General features: G+C 46.3%; 1 protein-coding gene across 1 annotated transcript in view; it reads right to left on the bottom strand.

The window, feature by feature from the left end:
- Window positions 1-16,117, bottom strand: part of LOC134932131 (proprotein convertase subtilisin/kexin type 5-like) — a 420,509-nt gene that overhangs the window by 207,367 nt on the left and 197,025 nt on the right. The window contains exon 13 of the mRNA XM_063926251.1: window positions 2,913-3,118. Coding sequence (XP_063782321.1) covers window positions 2,913-3,118 — 206 coding nt within the window. The remainder of the gene's footprint in view (window positions 1-2,912; window positions 3,119-16,117) is intronic.

Raw genomic sequence — 16,117 nt, 5'->3', positions numbered from 1 at the left:
CTGGAGGCAGTAGTGAATTTGACATTAGGCACATGAGGCACGTGCCTAGGGGCATCACTTATTTGGGGGTGGCACATGGATGCTTGTGTTGGTACTGTCAGCCTGAAATGTACCAGTAACTGCTAAATAATTACACTGAACAATATGCCATATTGAATGGAGTGTAAATGGGTAGAACATTCACATACTACTCCTGTAAGCCCTGCTACATAGTAAATACAGTTTACATAATAATAAAAATAATAATAATTGCTTTTTTATTATTCTATTAAATTGCCTATCATCCAATGAGGGCTTATAACCAATCACTAAAATGAATAAAATTAGGCAGGCAGGGGCGCTGGTTATTGTTATGCAAAGGGCGCCTTCACCCATAAATCCGCCCCTGTCTGGAGGGGGGAGTAGTCCATAATGCGGCAGAGGTGGAAGTCCCATAGCGGCAGCCCTGATTTGGCTCCTGAGCACACCTATGCTAATAGGGACCAGGTAAGATGGGTGTTTGTATGCATCTTACATAAGTTTATATCCATGCATAAGTGTACTAAGTAACTACAGTGGAAGAGTCAGTCTCAGATATTGGGGGTCATTCCCAGTTGTTTGCTCATTGCCGATTTTCGCTATACTGCGATTAGTCGCTTACTGCGCATGCGCAAGGTTCGCAGAGCGCATGCGCTTAGTTATTTTACACAAAAGTTAGGTATTTTACTCACGGCATAACGAAGCTTTTTCATCGCTGTGCTGATCGTAGTGTGATTGACAGGAAGTGGGTGTTTCTGGGCGTAAACTGGCCATTTTATGGGAGTGTGCGGAAAAACGCAGGTGTTCGAGTTGCAAAACGCAGGAGTGGCTGGAGAAATGGGGGAGTGGTTGGGCAAACGCTGGGTGTGTTTGTGACGTCAAACCAAGAACGAAAAGGACTGAGCTGGTCGCAATGGCTGAGTAAGTCTGGAGCTACTCAGAAACTGCTAAGAAATTTCTATTCGCAATTCTGCTAATCTTTCGTTCGCAAGCTAAGTTACACTCCCAGAGGGCGGCGGCTTAGCGTGTGCAATGCTGCTAAAAGCAGCTAGCGAGCGAACAACTCGGAATTACCCCCATTGTATGTTGTATGCCTCGCCCCAAAGGGTTAAAATATGGCTCCATGATTCCATACTGGCTGCCCATAAACATTCCTCTGGGTGCCATCCCAAGGTGCAGTTCAACTGCTAAATATATTATCTCTTCAGTTTTGACAAACTTTCCATTTGTTATATTTATAGGTTAGAATTGTGGTGGTTACAAAAGCAAATACAACCTTTAAAGGTTCAGATTACTCTGTATAACATGTAACTTTACATTACTGAGTTACAAGTAAACTCTTCACCATATGAAGAGAAGATTGATTCATAAAAGTGAGCCTTGAACTATGGGCCTGGTTCATTGACAGGCGCAGTACCGACTTTTCTAATCAGCACATGTGCAATCCAGGTCATGTGTGATCACAGTGCTACTGCAGACGTCAGGTGAGTGACAGTCTGCAGCCATTTGGGGGCAGGGAGGGGGTGGTGATGGGCTCTGTTTCACCAAACGGAGGTGAGTGCCAAGGCCAGGGTCTGCATTTTCTGACGCAGACTTCCTGGCCCCGTCTACGGTCTGGGACAGCCATTCTGAGTAGCCTTAATTACGCACATGACCAATAGACAAGACAGCAGATCACAGAAGCAGCAAGGAGCCGTCTATTTACCCAAGACACTTCCTGCTATATTAGCATAATTTAGCATGCAGCTACTGTACTGTGCTCCAATGTATCCATAAATCAGGCCTTGAACAACCAGAGAATCATACTACTTTCTGAGAGTGTCCCTTTTACTTTTTGTGCTGATAACAGGGTATTGGTTAAGGAATCTCAGGACATCAATTTGTAAAATATATTAGCACACAGGTTCTCAAACTCGGTCCTCAGGACCCCACACGGTGCATGTTTTGCAGGTCTCCTCACAGAATCACAAGTGACATAATTGACTCCACCTGTGGACCTTTTAAAATGTGTCAGTGCTTAATTAATACACCTGTGCATCTGCTGGGTTACCTGCAAAACATGCACTGTGTGGGGTCCTGAGGACAGAGTTTGAGAACCACTGTATTAGCACGTCTGTCAAATGATTGTTCTATCTAAACCCATGACATTACAAAATGACTTTTGAAATATTAGTAGCTGTATTCTACTAATAATGTTTTACAGGAACTTAGTACCCATCTGTTTACTTAGGTAAGCTTACAATATATTAGAATATAATGTATAGCATTCATTTTTTTAAACTTAGGTTCTCATTCAGCATTGCAGTCTTAATTTAGCAGTAGAGAATGACTGATATGGCTCTCCATCACCACCTGTTTACCAAATGTGGTACTGCAGCACGTTTTGGTTACAGACTAGCAGTAATGACTGGGATCCGGATTGAAAGTCGACAGTAACTAGGTCGACAATGTCTATGTCGACCACTATTGGTCGACAGTAACTAGGTCGACAGGGTCTTTAGGTCGACATGTTCAAGGTCGACAGGTCAAAAGGTCGACATGAGTTTTTCACAAATTTTTTCTTTTTTTGGAACCTTTTCATACTTAACGATCCACGTGGACTACGATTGGAACGGTAATCTGTGCCGAGCGAAGCGGTAGTGGAGCGAAGGCACCATGCCCGAAGCATGGCGAGCGAAGCGAGCCATGCGAGGGGACGCGGTGCACTAATTGGGGTTCCCGGTCACTCTACGAAGAAAACGACACCAAAATAACATTAAAAACTCATGTCAACCTAGACACCCTGTCGACCTAGTTACTGTCGACCAATAGTGGTCGACCTAGACATTGTCGACCTAGTTACTGTCGACTTTCAATACCACACCCGTAATGACTATATGAATTACTGTACTTACCATTACATGTTCTACAGCTTGGGTGACACTTCCTGCACTTGTTTCCATGCAAGTAGAACCTCTGAGGACACTCACTGACACAGTGGGTTGTGCCCTCTACCTGCAGAGTGTTTACAGGACATTCAAGGCAGAAATCTAACCCTGGACCCGCACACAGCTGGCAGCGAGAATCACACTTTTCACACTGATTGTTTCTTTTGAAATATCTGGCAAAACAAAAGTTACAGAGGTTTTAACAAGATAACTTTATGTCAGTTAACCAAGAATTACTGTGTATTATTGGTTACTGTTCTAATGCTAATGTTCTAATGTAGGTGACAGCAGAGACATCATTTACATAACACTGCTAAGACTGGACCTAAGTGATGTAAGTGGTTCCTACTGAATTCATACTCACCTGCAAGATACTCCATGGCAGCTCTCACTATGAGCTAATACCCAAATCCCACAGAATTAGGACATTATTCCAAATGGGCTGCCCACCTGGGGCCGGATGTATTGGAATGAGATATGGCCAACCTGGTTTTGCCTTGTAAATGTTTGTTGCTTTAAAAAAAAGTACGAGTTCGGCTGGAGTCTCGGAGCTCCGGCCATCTCGCATTCCAATACATCCGGCTCAATGTGTATATAGGCTAGCTCCTCCTCTTTCCTTTTGTCATTTTGAGTTTCCCTACTCGCTTCCTGGAGCATTCTATAGTAAACTGAGTTATTGGTGAATATAATCAGCTGTTTTCTTCTTCCCTCCTACATGGCAGTCCCTACTATGTGATGTATCCAAGCAGAATACAGGGAGAGCTAATAATCAGTGCTCACCAAGTGTAATTTATTTAACTGCCCCTTGAAGAACTTGACTTCGAAAGTGGGCATCCCACACATCTAAAGCTTAATTACTAGTGAACGTATGTATAGAAGACCAAGCAGCTGCCAAGCAGAAATCTTGTACTGACGCCTGAGCCTTCTTAGCCCATGAAGTCGACGCGGCCCTTGTCAAATGTGCCTTAATAATTTCTGGTATCTGATATCTTACTTTCTTATAGATGAAGACAATTAATTCTCTGATCCAGAGAATTGGTTGGTCCACAACCTTACCTTATTCCCGCTGGAAGGATAAGCATATTTTTCTTCGCCCTAAATTGTTATACCTTATTGTTATATCTTAATCAGTAAATTGATATTTCTCTTATGAGATCTAACATTTACATTACCCTTTCCTTTTCATCCTCTGGTTGAGGGAAAAATGATGGTAGTGTAATCTGATTCCGGTGGAATGAAGACACTACATTTGGTAAAAAAAAAACCATGGATTTGTTCTAAGTAGGACCCTGTCTGGCATAATATTCATAAAATGTTCTTCTATACGCAGGGCCTGCAATTCCCTCAACTTTCTGGCTGAATTGATTGCAATAAAAAATACAACCTGCCAAGCCAGATGCTTCAAGTTTCTTGTAAAGCTGGATACACACTACAAGATTGTCTGACTACTGTTTCTGGTTGGAGCCAAAAATCTGAACATCCATTTTTGTCTGTTTTCCAGTGTTTGGGAGTAAATGATCTATTGTCATTTGCTCCCGTACATTACCAAATGTTGGTTCTAACCAGAACGATTGGACAGATACAGTAATCTAACAGTGTGTATCCATCTTAAGGGCTCAAATTAGAGGACATCAAGACATTCAAGATCAGGTTTAGATCCCATTGGGCTACAAATAATCTAATCTGTGGACAAATAATTTTTATTGCTGACGGAATCTTTTAATTAAATCCTCCTCTGCAGGGCCGGCTTAAGGGCCTAATGGGCCTGGGGCTGAAACTGTTCAAGGACCTATTATGAGAAGCAGAGGCGGTGAGGCCAATGCCATGTAGGCAAGTAGACACCACACACTATAAGCCCCAATGTCTCCCTAAATATATAAAAGTACAAAAATGTCATTGTTTTGTGAGGAAAATAGCAATGCAATTTCAACTAGAGATGAGCGGGTTCGGTTCGTCGAGATCCGAACCCCCCCCCCCCCCCCGAACTTCACCTATTTTACATGGGTCCGATGCAGCCTCGGATCTTCCCGCCTTGCTCGTTTAACCCGAACGAGGCCGAACGTCATCATCCCGCTGTCGGATTCTCGCGAGATTCGTATTCCATATAAAGAGCCGTGCGTCACCGCCATTTTCACTCGTGCATTGGAGATTGAACGGAGAGGACGTGGCTACGTTCTCTGCCTGAAAAGCTCCATATTTGTGCTCAGTGTGCTGCAAATATCTGTGCTCAGTGTGCTGCAAATATCTGTGCTCAGTGTGATGCAAATATCTGTGCTCAGTGTGCTGCAAATATCTACGTTCTCTGCCTGAAAAGCTCCATATCTGTGCTCAGTGTGCTGCAAATATCTACGTTCTCTGCCTGAAAAGCTCCACATCTGTGCTCAGTGTGCTGCAAATATCTGTGCTCAGTGTGCTGCATTGTGGGGACCACCTGTATATAATTATAGTAGTACAGTACAGTAGGCCATTGCTGTATCTTGCAGCTACGTGTCAGACTCAGTTCTAGACAGTATCCTGATCATCAGTGCTCAATATCTGCTGCATTGTTGTGTGACCAGTATATACTATATATATTGTATATAGTAGTACAGTGCAGCATTTTGGTGACTACCAGTATAGTAGTACAGTACAGTAGTACATTGCTGTATCTTGCAGCGCCGTGCCACTTCAAGTATCCATATCTGTGCTACATTGTTGTGAGCAGTATATATAGTAGTACAGAGCAGCATTTTGGTGACTGACCAACAGTATATAGTTGTACAGTACAGTAGTCCATTGCTGTATCTTGCAGCTCTGTGTCACTTCAAGTATCCATATCTGTGCTGCATTGTTGTGAGTAGTATATATAGTAGTACAGTACAGCATTTTGGTGACTGACCAACAGTATATAGTTGTACAGTACAGTAGTCCATTGCTGTATCTTGCAGCTCCGTGTCACTGCAAGTATCCATATCTGTGCTGCATTGTTGTGAGCAGTATATATAGTAGTACAGTGCAGCATTTTTGTGACCAACAGTATATAGTTGTACAGTACAGTAGTCCATTGCTGTATCTTGCAGCTCCGTGTCACTGCAAGTATCCATATCTGTGCTGCATTGTTGTGAGCAGTATATATAGTAGTACAGTGCAGCATTTTGATGACCAACAGTATATAGTTGTACAGTACAGTAGGCCATTGCTATTGATATAATATTACAGGCATATAATTACACACATTAAAAAATGGAGAACAAAAATGTGGAGGGTGAAATAGGGAAAGATCAAGATCCACTTCCACCTAGTGCTGAAGCTGCTGCCACTAGTCATGGCAGAGACGATGAAATGCCATCAACGTCGTCTGCCAAGGCAGATGCCCAATGTCATAGTAGAGAGCATGTAACATCCAAAAAGCAAAAGTTCAGTAAAATGACCCAAAAATCTAAATTAAAAGCGTCTGAGGAGAAACGTAAACTTGCCAATATGCCATTTACGACACGGAGTGGCAAGGAATGGCTGAGGCCCTGGCCTATGTTCATGGCTAGTGGTTCAGCTTCACATGAGGATGGAAGCACTCATCCTCCCGCTAGAAAAATGAAAAGAGTTAAGCTGGCAAAAGAACAGCAAAGTACTGTGCGTTCTTCTAAATCACAAATCCCCAAGGAGAGTCCAATTGTGTCGGTTGCGATGCCTGACCTTCCCAACACTGGACGGGAAGAGGTGGCTCCTTCCACCATTTGCATGCCCCCTGCAAGTGCTGGAAGGAGCACCCACAGTCCAGTTCCTGATAGTCAAATTGAAGATGTCACTGTTGAAGTACACCAGGATGAGGATATGGGTGTTGCTGGTGCTGAGGAGGAAATTGACAAGGAGGATTCTAATGGTGAGGTGGTTTGTTTAAGTCAGGCACCCGGGGAGACACCCGTTGTCCGTGGGATGAATATGGCCATTGACATGCCTGGTCAAATTACAAAAAAAATCACCTCTTCGGTGTGGAATTATTTTAACAGAAATGCAGACAACAGGTTTCAAGCCATGTGTTGCCTTTGTCAAGCTGTAATAAGTAGGGGTAAGGACGTTAACCACCTAGGAACATCCTCCCTTATACGTCACCTGGAGCGCATTCATCAGAAGTCATTGACAAGTTCAAAAACTTTGGGTGACAGCGGAAGCAGTCCACTGACGACAATTAAATCCCTTCATCCTCTTGTACCCAAGCTCCTGCAAACCACACCACCAACTCCCTCCGTGTCAATTTCCTCCTTAGACAGGAACGCCAATAGTCCTGCAGGCCATGTCACTGGCAACGAGTCCTCTCCTAACTGGGATTCCTCCGATGGATCCTTGAGTGTAACGCCTACTGCTGCTGGCACTGCTGTTGTTGCTGAAGGAGTCGATCGTCATCCAAGAGGGGAAGTCGAAAGACCACTTGTACTACTTCCAGTAAGCAACTGACTATCCAACAGTCCTTTGCGAGGAAGATGAAATATCACAGCAGTCATCCTGTTGCAAAGCTGATAACTCAGGCCTTTGCAGCTCTGTTGGTGTTAGACGTGTGTCCGGTATCCACCGTTAATTCACAGGACTGGAGAATTTCTTGAGGTAGTGTGTCCCCGGTACCAAATCCCATCTAGGTTCCACTTCTCTAGGCAGGCGATACCGAGAATGTACACAGACGTCAGAAAAAGACTTACCAGTGTCCTAAGAAATGTAGTTGCACCCAATGTCCTCTTAACCACGGACATGTGGACAAGTGGAGCAGGGCAGACTCAGGACTATATGACTGTGACAGCCCACTGGGTAGATGTATTGCCTCCTGCAGCAACAACAGCAGCGGCGGCACCAGTAGCAGCATCTCGCAAACGCCAACTCGTTCCTAGGCAGGCTACGCTTTGTATCATCGCTTTCCATAAGAGGCACACAGCTGACAACCTCTTATGGAAACTGAGGAACATCATCGCAGATTGGCTTAACCCAATTGGACTCTCCTGGGGATTTGTGACATCGGACAACGCCACCAATATTGTGCGTGCGTTACATGTGGGCAAATTCCAGCACGTCCCATGTTTTGCACATACAATTAATTTGGTGGTGCAGAATTTTTTTTAAAATGACAGGGGCGTGCAAGAGATGCTGTCGGTGGCCCGAAGAATTGCGGGCCACTTTCGGCATTCAGCCACCGCGTGCCGAAGACTGGAGCACCAGCAAACACTCCTGAACCTGCCCCTCTATCAGCTGAAGCAAGAGGTTGTAACGAGGTGGAATTCAACCCTCTATATGCTTCAAAGGATGGAGGAGCAGCAAAAGGCCATTCAAGCCTATACATCTGCCTACGATATAGGCAAAGGAGGGCGAATGTACCTGACTCAAGCGCAGTGGAGAATGATTTCAACGTTGTGCAAGGTTCTGCAACCCTTTGAACTTGCCACACGTGAAGTCAGTTCAGACATTTCCAGCCTGAGTCAGGTCATTCCCCTCATCAGGCTTTTGCAGAAGCAGCTGGAGAGATTGAAGGAGGAGCTAAAACGGAGCGATTCCGCTAGGCATGTGGGACTTGTGGATGGAACCCTTAATTCGCTTAACCAGGATTCACGGGTGGTCAATCTGTTGAAATCAGAGCACTACATTTTGGCCACCGTGCTCGATCCTAGGTTTAAAGCCTACGTTGTATCTCTCTTTCCGGCAGACACAAGGCTGCAGAGGTTCAAAGACCTGCTGGTGAGAAAATTGTCAACTCTAGCGGAACGTGACCCGTCAACAGCTCCTCCTTCACATTCTCCCGCAACTGGGGCTGCGAGGAAAAGGATAAGAATTCCGAGCCCACCCGCTGGCAGTGATGCAGGGCAGTCAGGAGCAAGTGCTGACATCTGGTCCGGACTGAAGGACCTGCCAACAATTACTGACATGTCATCTACTGTCACTGCATATGATTCTGTCACCATTGAAAGAATGGTGGAGGATTATATGAGTGACCGCATCCAAGTAGGCGTCAGACAGTCCGTACGTATACTGGCAGGAAAAAGAGGCAATTTGGAGGCCCTTGCACAAACTGGCTTTATTTTACCTAAGTTGCCCCCCTCCAGTGTGTACTCCGAAAGAGTGTTTAGTGTAGCCGGTCACCTTGTCAGCGATCGGCGTACGAGGTTACTTCCACAAAATGTGGAGAAGATGATCTTCTTCAAAATTAATTATAATCAATTCCTCCGTGGAGACATTCACCAGCAATTGCCTCCAGAAAGTACACAGGGACCTGTGATGGTGGATTCCAGTGGAAACGAATGAATACTCTGTGAGGAGGGGGATGTACACAGTGAAAGGGGTGAGGAATCGGAGGATGATGATGAGGTCGACATCTTGCCTCTGTAGAGCCAGTTTGAGCAAGGAGAGATTGATTGCTTCTTTTTTTGGTGGGGGCCCAAACCAACCAGTCATTTCAGCCACAGTCGTGTGGCAGACCCTGTGGCTGAAATGATGGGTTTGTTAAAGTGTGCATGTCCTGTTTATACAACATAAGAGTGGGTGGGAGGGCCCAAGGACAATTCCATCTTGCACCTCTTTTTTTTATGTCTCTTTGCATCATGTGATGTTTGGGGACTATTTTTTTGAAGTGCCATCCTGCCTGACACTGCAGTGCCACTCCTAGATGGGCCAGGTGTTTGTGCCGCCCACTTGTGTCGCTTAGCTTAGTCATCCAGCTACCTCATTGCACCCTTTTTTCTCTTTGCATTATGTGTTCTTTGGGGCCTAGTTTTTAAAACGGTATCCGGACTCCAGGTCAACAACAAAAAGGTCGACACACCTTAGGTCAACACCAATTGGTCGACACACCTTAGGTCGACATGGACAAAAGGTCGACGTGGAAAAAGGTCGACATGAGTTTTTCACAATTTTTTTCTTTTTTTGGAACATTTTCATACTTAACGATCCACGTGGACTACGATTGGAACGGTAATCTGTGCCGAGCGAAGCGGAGCGGAGCGAAGGCACCATGCGAGGGGACGCGGTGCACTAATTGGGGTTCCCGGTCACTCTATGAAGAAAACGACACCAAAAAAACATAAAAAAACTCATGTCGACCTTTTTCCATGTCGTCCTTGTTCCTGTCGACCTTTTGTCCACGTCGACCTTTTGTCCATGTCGACCTAAGGTGTGTCGAGCAATTGGCGTCGACATAAGGTGTCGCCCTTTTTGTTGTCGACCTGGAGTTTAAAACTGCCATCCTGTCTGATACTGCAGTGCCACTCCTAGATGGGACAGGTGTTTGTGCTGCCCACTTGGGTCGCTTAGCTTAGTCATCCAGCGACCTCGGTGCAAATTTTAGGACTAAAAATAATATTGTGAGGTGTGAGGTGTTCAGAATAGACTGGAAATGAGTGGAAATTATGGTTATTGAGGTTAATAATACTATAGGATCAAAATTACCCCAAATTCTATGATTTAAGCTGTTTTTGAGGGTTTTTTGAAAAAAAACACCCGAATCCGACAAAAAATTTGAAGGGAGGTTTTGCCAAAATGCGTCCAAATCCAAAACACGGCTGCGGCACCGAATCCAAAACCAAAAGACAAAACCCGAAAAATTTCCGGTGCACATCTCTAAATTTAACCCTTATAATTTACATCCAACCATGTGGCCAGCTGATGGCTGGTCATCATCATGCTGTAATGGTGATGGGCCTATTTATATGTGGAGGCCTGGAGCTCCATCAGCCCCATTGTTTATCTGGCCCTGCTCTTCTGCTAGCTTCCTATCCAGAATACTTAGGGATTTATTTACGAAGCAGTGTTTTTTGTAAACCAACATTTTACTGCAGGTTGGAGGGAAAAAATAGGATTTTGGTTACCTACCGGTAAATCCTTTTCTCTATCGTCCTAGTGGATGCTGGGGTTCCTGAAAGGACCATGGGGAATAGCGGCCCCGCAGGAGACAGGGCACAAAAAGCAAAGCTTTTCCAGATCAGGTGGTGTGCACTGGCTCCTCCCCCTATGACCCTCCTCCAGACTCCAGTTAGATTTTTGTGCCCGGCCGAGAAGGGTGCAATCTAGGTGGCTCTCCTAAAGAGCTGCTTAGAAAAAGTTTAGCTTAGGTTTTTTATTTTACAGTGAGTCCTGCTGGCAACAGGATCACTGCAACGAGGGACTGAGGGGAGAAGAAGTGAACTCACCTGCGTGCAGGATGGATTGGCTTCTTGGCTACTGGACATCAGCTCCAGAGGGACGATCACAGGTACAGCCTGGATGGTCACCGGAGCCGCGCCGCCGGCCCCCTTGCAGATGCTGAAGTCAGAAGAGGTCCAGAATCGGCGGCTGAAGACTCCTGCAGTCTTCTAAAGGTAGCGCACAGCACTGCAGCTGTGCGCCATTTTCCTCTCAGCACACTTCACACGCAGTCACTGAGGGTGCAGGGCGCTGGGGGGGGCGCCCTGGGAGGCAAATGTAACCTATATAAAGGCTAAAAATACCTCACATATAGCCCCCAGAGGCTATATGGAGATATTTAACCCCTGCCTGGATTCACTAAATAGCGGGAGACGAGCCCGCCGGAAAAGGGGCGGGGCCTATCTCCTCAGCACACGGCGCCATTTCCTCTCACAGCTCCGCTGGTCAGGACGGCTCCCAGGTCTCTCCCCTGCACTGCACTACAGAAACAGGGTAAAACAGAGAGGGGGGGCAAATTTATGGCGATATTTTGATATATATAAAGCAGCTATAAGGGAGCACTTATTATAAGGCTATCCCTGTTATATATAGCGCTTTTGGTGTGTGCTGGCAAACTCTCCCTCTGTCTCCCCAAAGGGCTAGTGGGTCCTGTCTTCGTTAGGAGCATTCCCTGTGTGTCTGCTGTGTGTCGGTACGTGTGTGTCGACATGTATGAGGACGATATTGGTGTGGAGGCGGAGCAATTGCCAAATATGAGGATGTCACCCCCTAGGGAGTCGACACCAGAATGGATGCCTTTATTTATGGAACTACGGGATAGTGTCAACACGCTAAAGCAGTCGTTTGACGACATGAGACGGCCGGACAATCAATTAGTGCCTGTCCAGGCGACTCAAACACCGTCAGGGGCTGTGAAACGCCCTTTGCCTCAGTCGGTCGACACAGACCCAGACACAGGCACTGACTCCAGTGGTGACGGTGACGAATCAACCGTATTTTCCAGTAGGGCCACACGTTATATGATTTTGGCAATGAAGGAGGCGTTACATTTAGCTGATACTACAGGTACCACTAAACAGGGTATTATGTGGGGTGTGAAAAAACTACCTATAGTTTTTCCTGAATCAGAAGAATTAAATGACGTGTGTAATGAAGCGTGGGTTGCCCCTGATAAAAAGCTGATAATTTCAAAGAAATTATTGGCATTATACCCTTTCCCGCCAGAGGTTAGGGAGCGCTGGGAAACACCTCCTAGGGTGGACAAGGCGCTAACACGCTTATCTAAACAAGTGGCGTTACCCTCTCCTGAGACGGCCGCACTTAAAGATCCATCAGAGGATGGAAAATATCCAAAAAAGTATATACACACATGCAGGTGTTATACTACGACCAGCTATAGCGACTGCCTGGATGTGCAGTGCTGGGGTAGTTTGGTCAGAGTCCCTGATTGAAAATATTGATACCCTGGACAGGGACAATATTTTACTGTCGTTAGAACAAATAAAGGATGCATTTCTTTATATGCGTGATGCACAGAGGGATATCTGCACACTGGCATCACGGGTAAGTGCTATGTCCATTTCGGCCAGAAGAGCTTTATGGACGCGACAGTGGACAGGCGATGCGGATTCAAAACGACATATGGAAGTTTTGCCGTATAAAGGGGAGGAGTTATTTGGAGTCGGTCTATCAGATTTGGTGGCCACGGCTACAGCCGGGAAATCCACCTTTCTACCTCAAGTCACTCCCCAACAGAAAAAGGCACCGACTTTTCAACCGCAGCCCTTTCGTTCCTTTAAAAATAAGAGAGCAAAGGGCTATTCATATCTGCCACGAGGCAGAGGTCGAGGGAAGAGACAGCAACAGGCAGCTCCTTCCCAGGAACAGAAGCCTTCCCCGGCTTCTACAAAAGCCTCAGCATGACGCTGGGGCTTCTCAAGCGGACTCGGGGACGGTGGGTGGTCGTCTCAAAAATTACAGCGCGCAGTGGGCTCACTCGCAGGTAGATCCCTGGATCCTGCAGATAATATCTCAGGGGTACAGGTTGGAATTAGAGACAGATCCACCTCGCCGTTTCCTGAAGTCTGCTTTACCAACGTCCCCCTCCGAAAGGGAGACGGTTTTGGAAGCCATTCACAAGCTGTACTCTCAGCAGGTGATAGTCAAGGTACCTCTTCTACAACAAGGGAAGGGGTATTATTCCACTCTTTTTGTGGTACCGAAGCCGGATGGCTCGGTAAGGCCTATTCTAAATCTGAAGTCCTTGAACCTGTACATAAAGAAGTTCAAGTTCAAGATGGAGTCACTCAGAGCAGTGATAGCGAACCTGGAAGAGGGGGACTTTATGGTATCCTTGGACATCAAGGATGCGTATCTCCACGTTCCAATTTACCCCTCACACCAGGGGTACCTCAGGTTCGTTGTACAAAACTGTCACTATCAGTTTCAGACGCTGCCGTTCGGATTGTCCACGGCACCTCGGGTCTTTACAAAGGTAATGGCCGAGATGATGATTCTTCTTCGAAGAAAAGGCATATTAATTATCCCATACTTGGACGATCTCCTAATAAGGGCAAGGTCCAGAGAACAGCTAGAGATGGGATTAGCACTGTCGCAAGAAGTGCTAAAACAGCACGGGTGGATTCTGAATATTCCAAAATCCCAGTTAATGCCGACAACTCGTCTGCTGTTCCTAGGGATGATTCTGGACACGGTTCAGAAAAAGGTTTTTCTCCCGGAGGAAAAAGCCAAGGAGTTATCCGAGCTTGTCAGGAACCTCCTAAAACCAGGAAAGGTGTCTGTACATCAATGCACAAGAGTCCTGGGAAAAATCGCATTTTCAGATGCACCTGCGGATAACCCTGTCTCCAAGGACAAGGGTGTCTCTTCTGTGGTGGTTGCAGAGTGCTCATCTATTGGAGGGCCGCAGATTCGGCATACAGGATTGGATCCTGGTGACCACGGACGCCAGCCTGAGAGGCTGGGGAGCAGTCACACAAGGAAGAAACTTCCAGGGAGTATGGATGAGCCTGGAAACGTCTCTTCACATAAACATTCTGGAACTAAGAGCAATATACAATGCTCTAAGCCAGGCAGAACCTCTGCTTCAGGGAAAACCGGTGTTGATCCAGTCGGACAACATCACGGCAGTCGCCCATGTGAACAGACAGGGCGGCACAAGAAGCAGGAGTGCAATGGCAGAAGCTGCAAGGATTCTTCGCTGGGCAGAGAATCATGTGATAGCACTGTCAGCAGTGTTCATCCCGGGAGTGGACAACTGGGAAGCAGACTTCTTCAGCAGACACGATCTTCACCCGGGAGAGTGGGGACTTCATCCAGAAGTCTTCCACTTGCTGGTAACCCGTTGGGAAAGACCAATGGTGGACATGATGGCGTCTCGCCTCAACAAAAAACTGGACAGGTATTGCGCCAGGTCAAGAGATCCGCAGGCAATAGCTGTGGACGCGCTGGTAACGCCTTGGGTGTACCAGTCGGTGTATGTGTTTCCTCCTCTGCCTCTCATACCAAAAGTATTGAGAATTATACGGCAAAGAGGCGTAAGGACGATACTAGTGGTTCCGGATTGGCCAAGAAGGACTTGGTACCCGGAACTTCAAGAGATGATCACGGAAGATCCGTGGCCTCTACCTCTAAGGAGGGACTTGCTTCAGCAGGGTCCCTGTCTGTTTCAAGACTTACCGCGGCTGCGTTTGACGGCATGGCGGTTGAACGCCGGATCCTAAAGGAAAAAGGCATGCCGGAAGAAGTCATTCCTACTTTGATTAAAGCAAGGAAGGAAGTAACCGTGCAACATTATCACCGAATTTGGCGAAAATATGTTGCGTGGTGCGAAGATCGGAGTGCTCCGACGGAGGAATTTCAACTGGGTCGATTCCTACATTTCCTGCAATCAGGATTGTCTATGGGTCTCAAATTGGGATCTATTAAGGTTCAAATTTCGGCCCTGTCGATTTTCTTTCAAAAAGAATTGGTTTCAGTCCCTGAATTCCAGACCTTTGTTAAGGGAGTGCTACATATACAGCCTCCTGTGGTGCCTCCAGTGGCACCGTGGGATCTCAATGTGGTTTTGGACTTTCTAAAATCTCATTGGTTTGAACCACTAAAGAAGGTGGATTTGAAATATCTCACATGGAAAGTGACCATGCTTCTAGCCCTGGCTTCGGCCAGGAGAGTGTCAGAACTGGCAGCTTTATCTTACAAAAGCCCATATCTGATTTTCCATTCGGACAGGGCAGAACTGCGGACTCGTCCGCATTTTCTCCCTAAGGTGGTGTCAGCATTTCATCTGAACCAGCCTATTGTAGTGCCTGCGGCTACAAGTGACTTGGAGGACTCCAAGTTACTGGACGTTGTCAGAGCATTAAAAATATATATTGCAAGGACAGCTGGAGTCAGAAAATCTGACTCGTTGTTTATATTGTATGCACCCAACAAGATGGGTGCTCCTGCGTCTAAGCAGACGATTGCTCGTTGGATCTGTAGCACAATCCAACTTGCACATTCTGTGGCAGGCCTGCCACAGCCTAAATCTGTAAAGGCCCACTCCACAAGGAAGGTGGGCTCATCTTGGGCGGCTGCCCGAGGGGTCTCGGCATTACAACTTTGCCGAGCAGCTACGTGGTCAGGGGAGAACACGTTTGTAAAATTTTACAAATTTGATACTCTGGCTAAGGAGGACCTGGAGTTCTCTCATTCGTGCTGCAGAGTCATCCGCACTCTCCCGCCCGTTTGGGAGCTTTGGTATAATCCCCATGGTCCTTTCAGGAACCCCAGCATCCACTAGGACGATAGAGAAAATAAGATTTTACTTACCGATAAATCTATTTCTCGGAGTCCGTAGTGGATGCTGGGCGCCCATCCCAAGTGCGGATTATCTGCAATAATTGTACATAGTTATTGTTAACTAATTCGGGTTATTGTTGAAGGAAGCCATCTTTCAGAGGCTCCGCTGTTATCATACTGTTAACTGGGTTTAGATCACAAGTTGTACGGTGTGATTGGTGTGGCTGGTATGAGTC

The sequence above is a fragment of the Pseudophryne corroboree genome, chromosome 6 (assembly GCF_028390025.1).
Source record: "Pseudophryne corroboree isolate aPseCor3 chromosome 6, aPseCor3.hap2, whole genome shotgun sequence".
Lineage (NCBI taxonomy): Eukaryota > Metazoa > Chordata > Amphibia > Anura > Myobatrachidae > Pseudophryne > Pseudophryne corroboree.
This window is presented reverse-complemented; position numbering and strand designations above follow the sequence as displayed.